The sequence below is a fragment of the Malaclemys terrapin genome, chromosome 8 (assembly GCF_027887155.1).
Source record: "Malaclemys terrapin pileata isolate rMalTer1 chromosome 8, rMalTer1.hap1, whole genome shotgun sequence".
In the NCBI taxonomy this organism is placed as follows: domain Eukaryota; kingdom Metazoa; phylum Chordata; order Testudines; family Emydidae; genus Malaclemys; species Malaclemys terrapin.
In genome coordinates, this window is record NC_071512.1 from 24,404,282 (window position 1) to 24,424,761 (window position 20,480).

General features: G+C 36.4%; 1 protein-coding gene across 1 annotated transcript in view; it reads left to right on the top strand.

Annotated features, from left to right (window-relative positions):
- GABRA1 (gamma-aminobutyric acid type A receptor subunit alpha1) overlaps positions 1 to 18,797 on the top strand; it is a 54,429-nt gene extending 35,632 nt beyond the window's left edge. Inside the window, exons 8-10 of the mRNA XM_054038586.1 lie at positions 2,753 to 2,905; positions 7,998 to 8,200; positions 16,549 to 18,797. Coding sequence (XP_053894561.1) covers positions 2,753 to 2,905; positions 7,998 to 8,200; positions 16,549 to 16,857 — 665 coding nt within the window. The 3' untranslated portion in view covers positions 16,858 to 18,797. The remainder of the gene's footprint in view (positions 1 to 2,752; positions 2,906 to 7,997; positions 8,201 to 16,548) is intronic.
- The last annotated feature ends 1,683 nt before the right edge of the window (positions 18,798 to 20,480 follow it).

A 20,480-nucleotide genomic window follows, 5' to 3' on the forward strand; every position in this document is an offset into this window, starting at 1 on the left:
AGCTTTATATTCTATTTTGGAACCCAGGATCATTTTAAAAAGTAAACACAGAAAATAGGGTAATAGCCCTGAAATAGCTGTTATTGACTATCTGTCATGTTCCCCAGTAGAGCTATGTTGATTTATCCCAGCTAAATATCTGAATTTTGATTGCTAGAGATAAACCTCATAAATAAAGTTTGGGCTTGGATCGGGATCAAACCTTTCCCGGCACTTGGATTTAGGGTTTTGTCTTGGCCCATTTTTGAAAAAGCAGCCAGCAGCAAAATTCTGAACAAGACATGAATTCTCAGAGTCTGGAGGTATTCAGATGTGGTGGTCTGGTTCAAGCACAACTCTAGTTAAGACTGTTTTAACCCTCATGTAATAAGTAAAATGAAAAACAAAAGGCTCATTTATAAAATAGAGATTATTTATCAAAAGGACTGCCAAGGTTCCAAATCAGAGTTTTAAAAACATGTTAAAAATTAAATAAAACAATATGAACAGGACATAGTACACCATATGAACCGATAGTCTATCGGACGTCTTTTAAATCAATGGGATTTAAGCACCTGCTTAGATTAAAGAATCAGGGGCTACAACTGGTCAAATATATTTCTGATAACTTATGAACAGTCTTTTTCCTATAAAAATTTTGGCCTAAAGGGAATCATATGGCTGAGTTATAAACTTCTGAAAACGTAAAATTATAGCGGAATGACTGACAATGTCAGTAGACAGTAGTCAGTAGTTGTAGTGGAGACCCTATACATTTCAGTGAAAGAAAGCCGGCAACATACAAGAAGCTAGATGTACAGAGAATAGCAAATGAGCAGCACACTTCCCACCGTTAAATCAACCTCTCTCAAAGGGCTGCTGTCTTTTAATAATTAACTACAGTCCATTGATAGTTTAGATGCATTCAGAGTTAATGAAAAGGATTTTATCTTGTAACTTAATAGCAGGCATTACTGTCAGTCTGTGTGGTCATCTGCAGTATTTCACTTTCAGTGTTACTTTTGGCTAGCTCAAAGCAGCTACAGTATTTACCAAGCCCACATTAATCCCAGTCTTTTTAATTTCCTTTATGCTTGGAATCTTGTTCTCATTTTTCACAGGTCAAAAAATACTTTGATAATTTAAGCAGCCAAATAAAGCTTCAGAGTACTATGATGTGTTAACTCTCTGTCCTTCTTAGCTTGTACTCCACAAGCAATGAATTAATGCTTACATATCATTTTGATTATTCTGTATCTGATTACATTAAAATAGCTTCCCCCTGTCATATTTTAGATTAATTCTTCTTTACTGGCTTTACTAGCTATATTGGGCACCCTTCAAAAAACGGACACAGACAAAAAAGAAGATAAGTGGATGAATAAAAGGAGGGTGAGGTCACACCAGTCATCTTACTTAGTTTTTACTTGAGTATAATGCTCCTGCCAGTCCTATTTTGGAGATGACTTTCTCTTCATATATCCTTTCCTCTACCACTCAGCTCATAATTGATTCTCTTTCCCCTCCTCTGCCATTGTCTTTTAATGTATATTCAAACATCTTAGGAGTATTGTCACATCTTATTTATAAGCTTCCCTCAGGGTTATATGTTGGGCAAGAATGTTCGCATGAATGTTCTTCTAGAATCTGAATTAGACAAAAAGGGCATTTGACATGCTTGGTGCATAAGCAGTCAATGTCTAGACACAGTTTTTCAATCCAATTTAGGATTTTCCTTTGCCAGTGCTATTGCCAGTTGTTTATATTTTAAAAGAGAATCACAGTAATTTCATGCGTCATCTTTTATTTAGGCAGAGGGTTTCATTCAGTTTCAAAGCCACGTGTATCTTTTCTAAACTAATATCTATTGTATTGCGAGTCAGTCTATACTGAACATAAAGTCACATCAATAGGTTTTCAAATCTTTGGGGAATATTGCTTTTCAAAATATTGCATTTTCAATAATGTCTGTAAATAACAGAGTGACATTGAGGTATTTTTTGCTGTATTCTGGCAACTGAGATTTATAAAACCCATTGTATGGTGACAAATTCCACAGGAATGCTGTTTCTCTATGTTTCTGCAACATCCCCAAAAGCTAGTTATGGACAGAATTCTGTCCTAATTCATCCATCAGCCATTTACTTTAAGGGAGAGTATTACTAGTGAAAGGTACTGAATTAATAGAATTAGAATGTTAGCCTTCTATCTTCAGAACAGATATAGCACAGGTAATGGCAATGCAAACATAAATAAATTGGACTAATCCTTGTGTCCTAAGCCTGATCTGGATGAACCACATCTAACCATCAGTCGCCAGGGTTCATTTAACCTTTGGACATTGTGTACAAGGGTATTGGTTACGATAGTTTTCTGATTTATGATGACTAAGGTCCCCATTTCACAAAGGACACTGAATCAGTTAAAATGAAGTTTTATTCACTACCCAGCTGGGCTGAATTTGAGATGAAAGGCCCCTGCACCATCAATTGATTATTAAAAAATTTCTTCAGACCTAAACCAAACTTGTCTCAAACAAAATTTTTAATAACAGTGGACAGAAATGATGAAGAAATATATGCATCCAAAGAAGTGGGCTGTAGTCCACGAAAGCTTATGCTCTAATAAATTTGTTAGTCTCTAAGGTGCCACAAGTACTCCTGTTCTTCTTTTTGATGAAGAAATTGTTACTCATGCAAAAACTTGGGACACAGATTCTAATCTGTGCATATGGGAAAGGGTCTCACTGTCTTTTATTTTTATTGGTTTCTAGGGGAGTACGTTGTTATGACTACCCACTTCCATTTGAAGAGAAAGATTGGTTACTTTGTCATTCAGACATATCTACCATGCATCATGACAGTGATTCTGTCCCAGGTGTCTTTCTGGCTTAACAGAGAATCTGTTCCAGCAAGGACTGTATTTGGTAAGTGAAACATAAAAAATCAAACCAAAACAAACAAACAAAAAAAACTCGCCAGGGTCATATGCTACTTATAGAAAAGCACCCAAGTGACATTGGAGAACTGGATAAAAAATATGCTTTGCTTTGAAGATATTGTAACAGATGATTTTTTAAAAGGTCCAAACTATTTAATTTATTAAAAAGAATGAATAGTAAAATTCATTATATATCAAAAACAAAAATGAAAAATAATGACATTATGCTAATCTGGAGTCAGATCTAAACATCTTGGCCTATCTTGATTTATATAAAAAACAAAAAGGAATATTCAAAGGGTTTAGCTTATATGCATCTTAATATTACTAAATGTAAATGTATACATCTAGGAACAAAGACTGTAGGCCATACTTAAAAGATGGGGGACTCTATCCTGGGAAGCTGTAATTCTGAACAAGATTTGGAGGTCATGGTGGATAATCAGCTGAAAATGAGTGTGATGTTGTGGCCTAAAGAGCTAATGTGATCCTGGAATGCATAAACAGGGGAATCTTGAGTAGGAGTAGAGAGATTATTTTACTTCAGTATTTAACAGTGGTGCAACCACTGCTTTAATACTGTGTTCAGTTCTGTTGCTCACAATTCAAGAAGGATGTTGATAAATTGGAGAAAGTTCAAAGAAGAGCCATGAAAATGATAAAGGTATTAGAAAACATGCCTTATAGATGTAATCAAGTCACCCATTCACCTTCTGTTTGTTAAATTATATAGCTTGAGCTTTTTGAGTCTATCAGTATAAGTAGCTACATGAGGAAAACATATTTTTAATAAAGGGCTCTTCAGTGTATCAGAGAAAAAGTATAACACAATCCAAATGGCTGGAAATTGAAGCTAGACAAATTCAGACTGGAAATAAGGTACAAATATTTAACATGTAGGGTAATTAACTATTGAAACAATTTACCAAGGGCTATGGTGGATTCTCCGTCACTGACAACTTCTTAAACTGTTTTTCTAGCAGAAGTGCTCTAGGAATTATTTTGGGGGAAGTTCTATGGCCTATGTTATACAGAAGCTCATACTAGATTATCATAATGGTCCCTTCTAGCCGTGTCATCTATGAATTATGTAATGTGCAGACAAAGTTTAGATGTTAGCTGTCACACTAGGAGAAAGTGTGCATTGACTGTTTCTCATAAAGCAAACTGGGTAATACAGCTTTTGGCTTGGATTTTCAAAGGCAATTTAGTCAAAGGGAGTTGTTCACCAGATGTTCTTGCGCCAGTGGAAACTCCGAGCTTTAATAACTCTGTGGGTTGATCTCATCTGCAAGCTCATCAAATACTGTTGTGGCCCAATGCTGCTACGGAAATCAGTGACAAAATTCCTATTGTCTTCTCTCTGAGTAGGATTCAGGCAAGGATGAATGCAAGGGACTAAGATGATATAGTTCACACCTGCTTTTGACTCCCTGGGGTTTTTGCTATTACATTCTAATACACATTTTTTTAATTAGAAAGAAACTGGTAGAATATTCTCTGGGGCTTTTGTTTAACCTATTTCACATCCAAAATCAAGATAGACAGACAGACAAAAAGACAAGATGGGCGAGATAATATATTTTATTGGACCAACTTCTGTTCATGCAAGAAACAAGCATTTGAGCTCCACAGAGTTCTTCTTCAGGTCTTCTCCAATATTGCAAACAAATAGATAGATAGATCTAACAACAAGCATTTGATTAAAGAAAAAGGGAGGTGAGAGTTCTCCAATATGCTCCAGCTCCTTTTGTGCTGCTCAAGCTATAATTGGCCAGTTGAGAATGCCTCTGGCAGGAGTGGAAGGGCATAAATGCAGCAGACCTTGTTTCTGCCCCAACAGCTCCCCCTCAGCACAGTGCAAGAGCATGACAAAGAAGGGGCTCCAAAGGACATGTGGAGGTTAGTCGCAGGAGGAACTCTGCCTTTTAATGTTGGCAAAGGAAAGCTGGAGTTCTATAACCAAATTCAGAGGTCAGTCTAAGGGCCTGATCCTGAGAAGCACCTGCAATTCCTGCTGGCTTATACCTATTTTCACCTACCTCTCAAAATATCCCCCTGTGAGTTGCTTTTCTGCTCCAGCCCACTTTCCCAATGCCTCTTCAGGTGAATCACACCAGCTTAGACATCCTTAGATTCAGAGAGCCAAATGCTCACATTGGGTGTAAGCTCCATGTTGGTAAGTAGATATGGATGTAGAGAAGTCCCTAAACAAAGTATAGGAGTATTGGAGAGTTGAGTCTAATTTATATAAAAGGGGACCCACAAACTGCTATGAAATGCAACAGATTCAAATCCTTTAAACTCACTTCTGAAATTGGTATCAAAAGTCTAATCTTGGCAATTTTGTCACAGAGTAGATTGGGCCCCTTAAAAAGGCATACATTCAAAGATTGTTACGTATGTATTTAAAAAAAGAAATGAAACCTCATTTTTTTCCATTTAGCTTTCTTTTTTTTTAATGTTGGCAAAACCAAGTTGTTGGTTCACGATGCTGTAGTTATGGTTGGCCATAAATGGGGTACCAAATTACCCCATGTATCAAAAAAATAACATACAATACCCTATGTTATTCAGGCAGCTGTTTTTAAAGCCTTACGACACCCCTTCAAGAATGTAAACATTTTAAAAGTTTTCCGTTCAGAATACAATTATTTTGTTGACTGTGTGTTTTTTTACATATGTTTGAACGAAAGTCTAGAATTTGGTTTCTATTTTTTTAATCTCCTAACTTCACTGAAGAAAAAAGATGTCTCTGAATACTTCACCTGGGCATATTCATACATGCATCCACATAGAAAAGCACAGCATATATAGATTTATAGCTCTCTTTTAGCACTATAAATAAAAACACAAACTATAGCATAGCATGATTTACTGTACAAGAGCAACAAGAAATCATTAGTTATAAGTGGAAAAAGACCTTATACATTCCCCTAAGGAACAAAAACCACATCATCATTAAGTACCCATAATTCAAGATATAGTCATTGATATCTAAATATATTTTTAATTATCTGGCCCTTTAGGATATCTGCATATTTTCATTAGTGCTCAGTATAGTGGTTATAAACTGTAACAGTGATTTAATACATGAAATTGTCTGCAGTTGTCAAGGTAACTTGCGAACATGTGATTTGATGTAAATGTCTAGCTTGCACTTGCAAAATCTGTAGGCAATGTGATAGCAATGTAATCCTCCTACTGTCAGTAAAAACTCCATGGCTAGTTAAAGAAACAAATGTTCTTCCAGCAGGTATGAAGCTCTGCTACTAGAAATGCAAATTACATTGCCGTGGGTCTTACTTAACCTCTTGACTGTTGCCAAAGCATCACTGTGTAATGGCAGAGAAACCTGTACAAAAGATCAGTTCAAATAAATGCAATATCATAACATGCAGCTTAGTCTATTTTGGGCTACACTGAAGGAGCATATTTTCCAAATATGTTTGCTACTTCATTCAGCCCTGAACAGGTTAATCAGCAAAAAGAACAATTAACATCCTTTGTTTTTATGGGAAACATCTTATAGCACTGTAGCAATCTTACACAAATAAGGTGGAAAGTATCCAACATGCCTGCGTATGCCTCACTGAACTTTGCATAATTTTGAGTTGTTTTATCTGCAATTATGACACGAAATGAAATAATTGACAAAATGGAAAAAGACTTGCAACCATCCACATGATTACTAAAATGCTAAGTGAGAACAGGAACTGGGTCAGAAATTAACTCCTCCTCTAATTCTTTTGCTGGAAGAGGAAATTATGTTGGTCTATAAGTCCAAACAACAATAGGGCTGTGGTGACTTTCTTCTTCCCGTTTCATTCATGTTGGAGGGATGGTCATTAAGTCTGCTTCAAAAATAATAATTCTGAGATTTTATTCAATCACTTAATTTATTTACAATCTAAGAAAATAGTAAATCTAATCTCATGCTGTGGGACATAATGCACCCAGCTAAATTCCTTCCTGACCCTCAAAGTTAAACAGATTATGTTTCATTTTGTCTTCGTCTGAGGGATTGCTACACTGGCTACCATCACAGGCAGGATGCACGACTACATGGACCAATGACTTCTTGTATATAGTGTATATATTCTGAGATGTAGTGTCCAAACTCCTGCCTAGAAGAAACAAATATATCATGTAGTTTGTTAGATATTTAATATTACAGATGGTTTAGCAAAAGGAATGTGATATCAGTAACCCTGATAAACACATTTATCCCTCTTTCACTAAACTCACATTATTTTCCTTTCCACTGTTATCTGCTTGATTTCTAAGTGGTCCACACTGAACTGACAACTACTTGATTGTGGTCAATGCCAACAATACTCCTTAGTCATCCACTCAGGGCTGTTTCTTTTGGAGCAGCAATATCTCCTAAAGCACAAACCTCATTGTCTGGCTATGCCGAAAGAATGACTGGAGACATTAGATATGGGTTTAATCAGGCCTCAACTTTATTATTAGATGTATGGGACTAACCCGGTGAATAAAATGTGCAGTGCAGGTGAAAACCCCCACAATTCACTGATGTGTGTGTGTGTGTGTGTGTGTGTGTGTGTGAGTGCTTTTTTCAGTCCCCCCGCCCCACCTTTCCATTCATGTCCCTCCAGCAGATCCACTGCCGGTACCTGCTAATTCTGGGGTGGGGACGGACATCGGCTGACCTTTTTAAACTCCTCATTCCTAGGTGGTGAGTGATCCACCATGCTGACTGCTTTTCCAGCAGTTTTACGTCTCCCCTCCTCCCCAAGCCATAAAGCATTGCTCTCTTTTCTCGGCCAGCCAGGCAACCCCCTCTACCCTCCCTGCCCCCCCGGCTTAAAGTGCAGGGCGGTGACTTCCATATGTCAAAAGATCAAGATAAAGCACAATCCAGAAGGGTACCTCAAAGATTATTATTTCCACAGCAGAACCTGAAATTTGATACTCTTTGGTTGGGAAACATATTTCTAATAACAGAAGCCTGTGAAACTATTTTTCCTATTTTATTTGTGAATCCACATTGATAAGTAAAAGACAAAATACAGTAACTGATCTAAAGTGACGCTGACATTTTTGCTTTACAGGAGTGACAACTGTTCTCACAATGACCACCTTGAGCATCAGTGCAAGAAATTCCCTTCCAAAGGTGGCCTATGCCACAGCTATGGATTGGTTTATAGCAGTGTGCTATGCATTTGTGTTTTCAGCACTCATCGAATTTGCAACAGTGAACTACTTCACAAAGAGAGGTTACGCATGGGATGGCAAAAGTGTTGTTCCTGAAAAGGTAACACCTTTACTAATAGATTTTATGATACATACATTCATATCTATTCACGGCATTTGTGCTGGATTCAGCCTGTGTGTTTTCCATTGTGACTTAGATAATCTACTGAAAGAGCCTCTTTACATGGATATTGGGCATTTTCTGTTCAGGATCTGCTGGTCACACTAGGTGTTGAAATCCCTTGTTGTATGCAAATTATTAGTATGGAGAGTGGTTACATTTTCATTTTTAGAGCACCACCAGGATGTGGAGCATTGTGTGGAAAAGAGAGGAAGACGATCTCTGTCCTATGTCTTAAATCTGAAAGATACAAGTTGGCTGAGGCTAAAGCTGTGGCACGAAGGGAAAGCTCATACCTCAACACTCTCCACCCCCTTCCCTTCATGTCTTTATATGGCTCCCATCCCTGTAGCACCACCCAGTTATTTAACAGTCTCTCTTTATTTTTCTTTTCCTTTCCAGCCGGTAGTAGGAATAGATTGACTAGTTTATATGTTGTGTGTTTGAATGAGAGACTCAGTGGATGTGTGCAGTGTCTGTGAGCCTGACGCAAAGCTCGCTGAAAGCAGTGGATATCTTTTTTCTTGATTTCCAAAGGCTATGGATCAGGTCCAATTTGCAAGTTTGTGTGTAGGAAGAAATAGATTATGAAACTTACTCCACAAGAAATAAGAATGACCATGGACTTCAGAAACTAATGCAAAACGCTTTTTTTTAAACTTAGTTTTCCCTCATCGAAGTCCAGCCCCTTTGAAAGCTCTGTTTGACACACGGAAAAGCCTTCCCTTATTTAATGATTATTCAATTGCTTCATTAGAATGTAGCTTTCATGGCAGAGCATGTTTTTGAAGGATAAGGCAGGTGATGTCTGAAGTATCTGGATCTAATACCATGGAGACCTTTAACTATACACTATATTCAATGGGGAGTCAGTGCAAAGAGTGGGGTACTGTGGTTGCTAAGTAGACAGACTACTGGGTTTTGTATCAGTTGGAGCTCATTCAGGGTGTTTCTTCATTTCTTAATATAAGTTGCACTGAGCAAGCCTAGAAGTCATGATTCTGTGGATCGCCATGCACCTCATCTCTTTCTGAAAGTATGAGGTGCAATCTCTGCCAGTTATGGCTGGAAGCAGACATTTTTTGTTGCCATGGCTCTTTGGGCTCCCAGTAGGTGTGGGGCGTCTAACAGCAACCCAAGGTTCTAGATTCTAGATTCAAGACGGATTTGAACTGGAGGCAGATGCCCTCAGTAATGGGGATGTAATAGAGGAGAAAAGTTCTTTGAAGCATTTGTTTCCTCTATTACATCCCCAATTTTGAGGGCATCTGAGTTATACCAGTTGAGGATATGGCGTGGTATGTATAAGTTTGCTATAAAAGATATACAGAGTGGGTATTTTCTGCGGGCACTTGAATACTCTAGTTGCTTAATATGTAAGTTCAATAACATGATGGCGAAGACTGAGCATTGTGGGACCCAGAAGGCTAGGTCTTGCAGGGGGTGCATCTCAGACTTAAAGGTCAGATTGTTAGGGTGACCAGATGTCCTGATTTTATAGGGACAGTCCTGATTTTGGGGTCTTTTTCTTACATAGGCTCCTATTACTCCCCACCCCCCGTCCAGATTTTTCACATTTACTGTCTGGTCACCCTACAGATTGCCATCAGCAATAGCTGAACTACAAAAGGAATCTCAGCCCAGACTCCACAAGAATGAAAGTTACCTATTAGCAAATATATCCCATCCTTTTCTGTGGAAATCAGAATCCATTCGTGGGGCTTTATGACCCAATAAATAACAACGAAAACAAAGTGAAACCTTTTCATTATTATTTCTTCAGGATTCTTCACTCCAAGCACCCCATATTAACAAAAGTGAAAAAAAAATATGTGTAGATGATGCAAGGACCATGTTTAGTAAATAACCCATTTCATGCAATGTACAATTATACAAAAACAAGGATGATAGAAGGACAGTGACAACTATAGAAGTATCTTCCTGTTGAACATCGTCAGAAAAGTTATTACTTGTATTGTGCTCCGTAGGCTGCAATCTCTAGGTGAAAGAATCTATCCTAAAAGTCGATGTGGTTTTCACTCAGAACACTCCACCATTTCTATGATATTTTTGGTTAAGCAACTGCAAGAGAAGTGTAGAGAAAAAGGAATGCCACTCTACATAGCCTTCATTGATCTGATAAAGGCCTTGGATATGTTCAACAGACAGGACCTTTTTATAGTTCTGAAAAAAGTGGATTGTCCCCCCATATTTTTGAATGTTCATTCCTTACATCAAGGTCTGAGGGCAACTGTGATGTATGAAAACAAAGAATAAAATGCTTTTGACATTAATAACGGCATGAAATAGGGGTGTATTTTGCCTCCCATGTTCTTTAACATCTACTTTTCATTACTGCTTCTTCATGCATTTAAGGACAGCAATGATGGCATTGATCAACATTGCAAGATTTAGAGTGAAAACCAAGATTCTGAGAGATTTCCTGTTTGTGGATGATGTGGCCTTGGTTGCCCATAGTGAATCTTCTTGGCAAAATCTCTTGGGTAAATTTCATGCATCATGCAAGAGCTTCAGGTTGACAATTAGTTTCAAGAAGACTGTGATCATGTACCAAAGATTTACCGACTCTGGAGGGTAAATCTCTTGGTGTTGTCGACAGCTTTTGCTACTTGGGTTATAAAATCATCAGAAATTTTGACCTTCAGATTGAATTAATAGAACTGGAAAAGCAGCTAAGTATTTCAGGCTTACAGAAATGTGCATGGAATAACAGCAAACTATCAACTAAGATCAAAGATGCAAATCTATGAAACTTGTGTGCTGTCATCCCTGCTTTGTGGTTCAGAAACCTGGACTACATATGCCAGGCATATCAAGAGACTGAATAGCTTCCACATGAGATGCCTACATAAGATCCTGAAAATAAAGTGGGGAAACACATTACCAAACACAGAGATGCTGGAATTCACAGGATTGACACACTTAGAAACCACTGCCAAGAAGAGGAGGTTGCAATGGCTCATTCATGGCAGGTGAATGGTAGAAAACCGTATCTCCAAGAATATTTTCAACAGTGAGATTTGGGACAGCTCTAGAAAGCAGGGTTGCCCTTTATGGCAGTACCACAATGTTTGTAAACTGATATGAAGACGTTCAATATCAATGTGGAAAGCTGGGAGGAGTGCAGAATCCCTTCCAATTTGGAGGGAGTATCTGAGTAGGTGCAGCTCAACATGAAGTGGCTTTGATCCAGAGGATGGAAGCAAAGCAAGAAAGAAGAAAGTAGCATACTGTAATCATGGATTCTAACTCAGACAACATATGAATCTGTAAAATATGTAAGAAGCTATGCACTCTTGAATTGGACTTGTCAGCCATAAGTGGGTTCATCGGGCACCTGATTAGACCTCTTACATGTACACCATGATCCAGTTTGGATTGAAGGTTGCCAATATATTTCATCCCTGGTTCTTGCCTATTCTACACATGATCTTTTCTCATAATACAACTTCATTGAATATTCCATTGTAAGACAACAGATTTACTAGTGGTATTAGGAAATACTAATACTTTTTTTAATATCATGAGTAATTAACCTGGGTAATTCATTGCCACAAGGTGATACTGAATTCAAAACAAGTATTAAGCATATACGTGTATGTTGGGCCTGATCCAAAGGCTATTGAAATAAATGGAAAGGCTCCAACTAATTTAGATGGGCTTGGGATGGGGCCCAATGTGAACATTCAGAATTATATTAGTTAGTATTTTAAAGACATATATAAACCCTTATACTTCAGAGTAGAAGCCACACACTAATGGAGAGGTTTTTGAAGAAGCTTCCCCTATAGACAGTTTAATCCATAATTGTCCACTATGGGTTTTGGGTTTTTTGCAGCTCCCTCTCAGAGATAGGATAGTGGACCACTTTTCTGATTCGATATGGCAATTCTTACATTCCATACAGTAGCTTCCATAAATTTGTTATCAAATATTGAAGTTTTTTTGAGAGAACAATAAAATCTCTCTAATTTACATAGGCAAAATAGAAATTTCCTGATTCATCTTTTACATATCACTGATCCTATTTTAATCTAATAGCTTTCGTACACATTGACTATTATCCCTTTTGTTTATTCAAACATATTTCTGATACATTTCCAGTGCTTACCACCAAGGCATCTGCTGGAAAATATGTAACATGTCATTACATGTGTTATTTAAGAAATCTGCTTTTAAATGGCTCTTACTACAAAATTCCCTTGATTTAAGTCCTCTCCTCTGCATTGAAGAGACACTTACTTCAAGCCTTAAGATGAGACAATGAGCATTGGAAGAAATATAGCTATTTTATATGAAATTTAAACATTAACTAAAGGATTTAGAATGAATTATGCGAAATGTTCACATAGGAGAACTGAAGATAGTGTTGCAAAACCGAAATCTTTCCAGCATTATTGGTAGAGCTGAATGACTATTGGGGGAGTGGGGGAGGGAGGGAGAGGAGGAGGGCGGGAATCCATGAACATCCATTCACATTTTTAAAAGAATTTTGGTTTGAGTGGTTGTGGTCATATTTGCTGTTTGTTTAGTACTGAAACTTTAGTAGAGTGAATATTTGGGAAAAAACAATATTAAGCTTCAGTTCTTGAATATGCAAAAAAAAAAATCAAAATGTGTAGTTGAAGGCAATATTAATAATTCATGATATTTTGGTTCATTGCGTAAGTCATACAACCAGAGAATAGAAATAAAACCATGTTACTTTTGTAACTAATAACTAACATAACAAGTAAACATTTACAAAGAACTGTATGTGAATGATTTGCATAATTATTTGCTGAAGAATCTTTCTAAATTAAGTCAAATAATGACTACATTTTTCTTTGCAACATATTTGCACAGCTTGCCTTATTAATTATACTCGCAAGTTTATTATAGTTCCTTTTAAGGGTAATATAAAAATACATTTTAGTGGAGATCCAGTTGCACTGAAATTTTGAAATCTTGTCTGTTCGGTGTAGCAAATAGACTTTTTCATATGCCAATGATACTGGTGTCCTAAGTAATCAAGATTTATGAAATGATAACCCTAAATCATATATTCCATTTGATGTGGGACTAAATTAAACATTAAAAATCCCATAAAACACAATATTCAAGAATTGTTTTAAAATATTAAAGACTGTATGTTCTTGTGTTCCCTAGAAGTTAAGAATCCCCCTATCTTCTTTCATATTAACATACCAAAGATATTCTCTGTACACCGTGTACTGAATTAGCTGTCACAAATACTAAGAAAAAGGCAAAGTCAAGGCAAACTCGTGATGGACAGAAGTTCATAATCTAATATCACTCTGGGCTCTGATTAGATGTGATATTACTTTTTCATAAACTTCAATGTGACATAAAATATCGAGATACTTACTGGAGTTAAGCTTTGCCTAGCTCAGATTCTTCATAAAATGTAAAACTACAAAATGGCTGTTCTATTAGGTTTCTGTGAAAGAGTTATTCGTTTAGCTGGATTTATTACTGGTTTCTAGAATACTAGGGCTGTTTCTGTCCTGAGCAAGTAAGAAAAAGTGAAAGAAAGAAAACTTTGTAATATGAGCGCTGAAGCTGCTGATGGATGAATGACCAAAGGACTTGCTGATTTTGACTTTTCTTTCTTTTTGAATTAACTGTTTTTCAGCTATTTATTCCATCTATTAGGTGGAAATAATCTGGGACATCTATACTGAAGGGAATTTGAAAGCTCTTCCTCAACCTCAAGGATATGTGTTGCCTTATGATTTTGGAGAAGAGGGACCTTAAACAAATTTAAAAAGATTTGGTCTAATTTCTTAGAAATCTTTGATTAGTTTCTCATGGAGAGAAAATGAGAAATGACTCCCCTTTCTCCTCCTTACCCCCCACCCCTTTCCTTTCCCTCTGTTTGCATACATTTTTGTTCTTTTCTTTTTCTGTTCTCCCCTTATTTTTTTGGGAAAAAATAAATAAAATATAAATAAAAATAAATATATACGGAATTATATTAGTTTATAGAATTAAAACAATGTGTTAAAGGTTCTTTTTTATCTATACTTCCTTTTTACTGTTCCAGGAACACAGGATCAGATTTTTGGCATCTGCCCCATTATCAGTTTCAGACACAGTTTAGAGCCCTTCGGAGCCATAGGAGTTGTTTCCATATAGTCAGGGATAGCTGAAACACAGTACAATAGTACTTCTTTCATGCTTCCTTTCCCTTCCACGCAACCTATGCTCTGACTTGTTCCTATGTAGGAGTACTTGTGGCCCTTAGAGACTAACAAATTTATTTGAGCATTAAGTTTTCGTGGGCTACAGCCCACTTCTTTGGATGCATAGAAAGGAACATATATTGAGGATATATATATACACATACAGAGAGCATGAAAGGTGGGAGTTGTCTTACCAACTCGGAGAGGCCAATTAAGTAAGAGAAAAAAAACCTTTTGAAGTGATAATCAAGATAGCCCAGTACAGACAGTTTGATAAGAGTACTTACATGGGGAGATAGATTCAATGTTTGTAATGGCTCAGCCATTCCCAGTCTCTATTCAAACCTAAGTTGATTGTATCTAATTTGCATATCAATTCCAGCTCAGCAGTTTCTCCTTGGAATCTTGTTTTTGAAGCTTTTCTGTTGCAAAATTGCCACCCGCAGGTCTGTCATTGAATGACCAGACAGGTTAAAGTGTTCTCCTACTGATTTTTGAATGTTATGATTCCTGATGTCAGATTTGTGTCCATTAATTCTTTTGCGTAGAGACTGTCCGGTTTGGCCAATGTACATGGCAGAGGGGCATTGCTGGCACATGATGGCATATATCACATTGGTAGATGTGCAGGTGAACGAGCCCCTGATGGTGTGGCTGATGTGATTAGGTCCTATGATGATGTCACTGGAATAGATATGTGGACAGAGTTGGAATTGGGCTTTGTTGCAAGGATAGGTTCCTGGGTCAGTGTTTTTGTTCAGTGATGTATGGTAGCTGGTGAGTATTTGCTTCAGGTTGGGGAGTTGTCTGTAAGCGAGGACAGGTCTGTCTCTAAGGTGCCACAAGTACTCCTGTTCTTTTTGCGGATACAGACTAACATGGCTGCTCCTCTGAAACTTGTTCCTATATAGAAGCTATGGTGGGGAGTAGGACTGCCTACAGCTTTTTGCCAGCTGAGATTACCATATGCCAGATGATTTCAAGCCAGTTAAAAGGCTTTAAGACAAATTTAAATGATCAGAGTGGCACAATGCCTGATCAAGGACCAGGATCACATCCAGTATGCTTAATATAACTCAGTCACTTTCTATTGAGCTATTAGCACTTTTAAAAATATCAGCATTCTAGGATGTTCCATACATTTCAGTGCGATATATAGATATTTTTAAAAAGACTGGGGATATACAATTGTATAGCTCCCACACATTCCGAATGAAACTCCAACCACTGCAACTCAGCTAGTCCAGTGGTAACCTGCAAAAGGCATCATTAAGTCTCCAATATGTCCAAGCCCTTAAACACATGCTTAAGTTCTAAGTATTTTGCTGAATAGGGATCAATAAGCTGTTTGCTGTGTTCCTTTTAAATAGGCATTCTAATATGGAGATATACCTATCTCATAGAACTGGACAGGACCTTGAAAAGTCATTGAGTCTAGTCCCTTGCCTTCACTAGCAGGACCAAGTACTGTCCCTAACAGATTTTTATTTTTTATTTTTGCCCCAGATCCCTAAATGGCCCCCTCAAGGATTAAACTCACAACCCTGGGTTTAGCAGGCCAGTGCTCAAACCACTGAGCTCTCTCTCTCTCTCATGAAAATGATATGTATGATAAGTTGTGTTAGACCTCATAATACATTATTTATCATGGTATCTGAATGACAAATTTGGAAATAGTTTTATAATGGTGTCATCCTTGGTATCTCTCAAACTCAATATATTTGTTCTAGTCACAAAACTCGTTTGATTCAGAAGATAATGAACTATGTTTAGTTTGCTACTGTTTGATTAATATTGCAGATATTACAATACACTGCTTTGCTTACTATCAAAAATAGCATATCCTAAAACGTATCTGTTATTCTAAATACTTTTGGGAATTAATTGTTTGATTTATTTCTAGGAAAAGTAATTAAATGGAGAGATTGTATCTTGTTCTTGAGTACAATGTTTTACGTAAATCACACATACACAGCTAACATCTAGTTAGTCCTGTTTGAAGTACTGTATTATGGTACATTATCACAATATTAAGTATTGAAAATGTGGACAAGAATAAAATTCATGTTTTTCTTTCCCCAGCCAAAGAAACTGAAGGATCCTCTCATTAAGAAAAATAACACATACACAGCAGCAGCAACAAGCTACACCCCTAATATTGCCAGAGACCCTGGGCTGGCTACCATTGCTAAAAGTGCAACAATAGAGCCCAAAGAAGTTAAACCAGAAACAAAACCACCAGAACCCAAGAAAACTTTTAACAGTGTCAGCAAAATTGATCGACTATCAAGAATAGCTTTCCCACTGCTTTTTGGAATCTTTAATTTAGTCTACTGGGCAACTTATTTAAACAGAGAGCCCCAGCTGAAAGCCCCAACTCCACATCAATAACCCTGTTAACTCATGTAGTTTTGTTCAGTCTTTTGCACTGGGGATTGCTTTCAGTTTGACACACAGTAATTCCCATTTGCTTCATTGCCTCTGTCTTAAAGAAAATGAAGGTTTCCTTATTTTAAAAAAAAGTATATATATATATATTTAAAAAAAGTAACCCTGTATACTAGGGCCATAACAATGTGATGTGTACACCTGGGAACCATGATTCTGAAGAAGGGAGAGGAAAAGTTCAGTAATGAAAATGAATTCAAAACCATTTGTAGATAGCTTATTACTGAATGTCCCAACAAAGATACTGTACATGTATGTGAAATATTTTTATGCAAAATAATTGTGGGGGAAAATACTCTATGATGTTCATGTAGCACATACTGTAGTGTACTTATCATTTACAGAGCACTGTTTATGTTATTTTTTTTCAAGGCTGTAACACTTTCAATTTTGTCAAATTCATTGAGATACATTATGTTTCCAGCTCTTCTCTCCCCCCCGCCATCCCTGGTCTTATAATATTAAATGTTCTTTAAAGAAATGGAAGTCTGAATACTCTAGGAACAGTTTATCACTGTACAGCACATATGATTCAATGGTAATGAATGCTTTAATCTGCTGTCTTGAGGCAGTCTTGTTCTAAGCATTAATTTGTCACTAGACTAGACATGAAATCAGTTGCACAATTAAGTGCAGAATTCAAATGCCCTTTATCCCATGTGTAATCAAACCAGTACCTGGATGTTTTTACAGGTAGCTTTTATTTATCAATATGTTTCAGAAAGAAAAAAAAGTTTTGCAAGCTCTAGATATGTTGAATGTATTCTTTTATAAAACAGTACATTAAAAAGCTTTAGATTAAAATTTATGGATAGCAGAAAGACAAAATATAGTATTTAAATAATATATGTAAATATGCAGCATGAGATTGTACTTTTTTTACTTTTTTAAAGTTGTGTTCTTAAAATATTGTGTAGGGTTCATCTATCTTAGCTCTTAATATGTTGTTAAATGCTAAAGGAAACATATTTAGAGCCTGCATTATAAAAGTCAGTGGTACTGGAAAGACTAAAAAAGGAAAGAAAGAGCTTGGAGTTAATTTCATTTGTAAAGTGGTTAAGTGTACAGTCGTTTGCTATTTGACAATGCCATCCAATGTATACTATTAGATAAATGACTGGTCTGCTCAGGTCATGCATAAATACTAAAAAAATGGAATATATTTAGTAGGTAAAACTGGTAAAATACTTGTTAAGACAGAAAAATCATCTGTATATTACTGCTATATTTGCTGATACATAACTGTTACAATAAGTGATGTAATATATGTAGCATTCAATACAGAATCATACACAAAAGAATGTACAGGAAAATAGATTTTATTGAGTAAACTTACTACATTTCATTTTTACTGTAGCAATATATTTGTAGGAACAATATGTAAGGGCTTTAAATACAAGATGTCCATTTTGCAGGGATGATATTCCCTTTAAAACAATTCTAGTTAGTTTCATTACTGCTGAGAACTTCTTAGAAATATAAATTTCAGGTAAGGATTTTTCAAAGAGATTGATGGATTTTTGCAAGCGTTAATTCAGAATCCACAAAATATGGTATTGAGTGAATTTAAAAACAATGCCACATGAACAGTCAGCAAATTAGTTAATGAGACAGTCAAGTTTCATAGTTATGTTTCAGGCAATGTTTTATAAACTCTTTCTCAATAAATCAAGAGGTTACCACTCACAATCTACAAAAAAAAAAATTGATGTTTTATTTAGAAAAAGAAGATTTTTTAAACAATGCTTCATTGTCTAACATTTAGTCCTGTCTAAACTTGATGAGCTAATCTGATTGGAGTTTATTAAAGGGGATGTTTCATCTTCTGGTTCATGTGTAGATATATGTATAGAAAAAAATAAAATATGGCTCTTTAACTTCTGTGTACTTGTTTATCTTGTTATTTTTGGCGTTAATCTAGTGTGTTCATTTAGGGTATTTTATCTTCCTAGCTATTCATAGCTACCTTTTGGTCTGCATTTTGCACATTAGATGTGAATATTACTTAATTAGTCTGCTTTTTGCTATGCAATGACTGCATTATAACACCTCTTAGTTTGTTAGTCTATGTGAATAGTATTATACTGTATAAATTTGATTGCACAGTTTATCAAATATAAAGTATTCTCTATGTAGCTTTTTTACAGTGCTTTGCTAAACCATGTAATAATAGTAAGTCTTCCTTGAAAATAATGATACACTCTTATAGAGGACAGTTCCTGTTTACTCCTGGGATAATTTTAAAAAAGATGACATTGAATGTTTATTGCACCTCAGTGCAGTAATGTGGCAATAAAACCTAAATCTAATAGAGGTTGTTTATGGCAGAAGCATGTATTTGCTTTACAGAGTTTAGCAAAAGCTCTTTATTTTATGTCAGACTGTAATTCTATTATAATAATAAAGATAAAAATGTTCAATAATGAAAGTGAATGTTTTACTTTCTTTTGTTTTTTTAGTTATTGCTTTTTACTATATGTTGCATGAGAAACTGCTGTTCATCTCAGTTTCTGTGTATTCGGAAATGAATGACATTCTAATGTTTGTAAGTGTCTGCACAATGTTTTTCAAGGGACACAAGCAATATCAGAATAGTTCTGAAATATGATTTTACATTTTTTTAAATAATGAAGTCTACACAATGTTCATCCAACAAAGCAATAAAATGCACTAGATGAACAAGTGATTTAGGTTCGCTAATATGGTGATGGGTATGATACAGAGCCAAAATAGAATAGGACAGTGTCACAGTTAATTTTTTTAATAATTGCTGTGATAGAATATGGATAGACTAACCAGATAAATAATATGGGAAACAAAACAAAACAAATGCAGGCGGTTTTAATACAGACCTCATGTTCTGGTAAAATAAAACAAAACCAAACAAAAAACAAATAAAAAATGCAGATCCAATGGAGACTTTGGGCCAGATCCTCAGGTGGTGTAAATTGATGTTCTTAATTTATTTTAACAGATTGTGTATAGGACATTCTAGTTAACAGTTATATAAGCCAAGTCCTGAAAACTTTGCTGAAGTCCTCATTATTACATACATGAGAAAAAAACAGGTATAGGAAAAGAAATTACATAGAGTTTGAAACCTCAGAGGTTTTCTTGAATTCCTCTTGCAGGGGAAGCAAAGTCTTCACAATTTGCTCATCTGTGGGTGAAGGGAGATAAATCCATGGATTCCCTGGTATCCATGTGGATCGCAAGGTATCTGCTGGAGGAAAAAGACATCGACATGTTGTTCTGCCCCACATAGTGACTGCCTGCCCCTGGAAGGATAGCTCTCATGGACTATTCTAACTGTGCTAGCCCCTGAATCCCCCGTAAGGGGAGTCCTTAATATGGAGCAGAAAGCAGAGCAAGTTAATGTGGCCTCCAATCATATTCATTTACTCTTTCTCCAGTGTATTTAGAGTTAGGGAAATCTAACTCAGCTCCCCATCCGTAACCTATCTTCCCCAACTCCATGGAACTGGAATCCCATGGAACCCCCACATAGGACTTCCTGCAGGATTGAAGCCACAATATTGGGATACCCCACACCCATGGGCACAGGC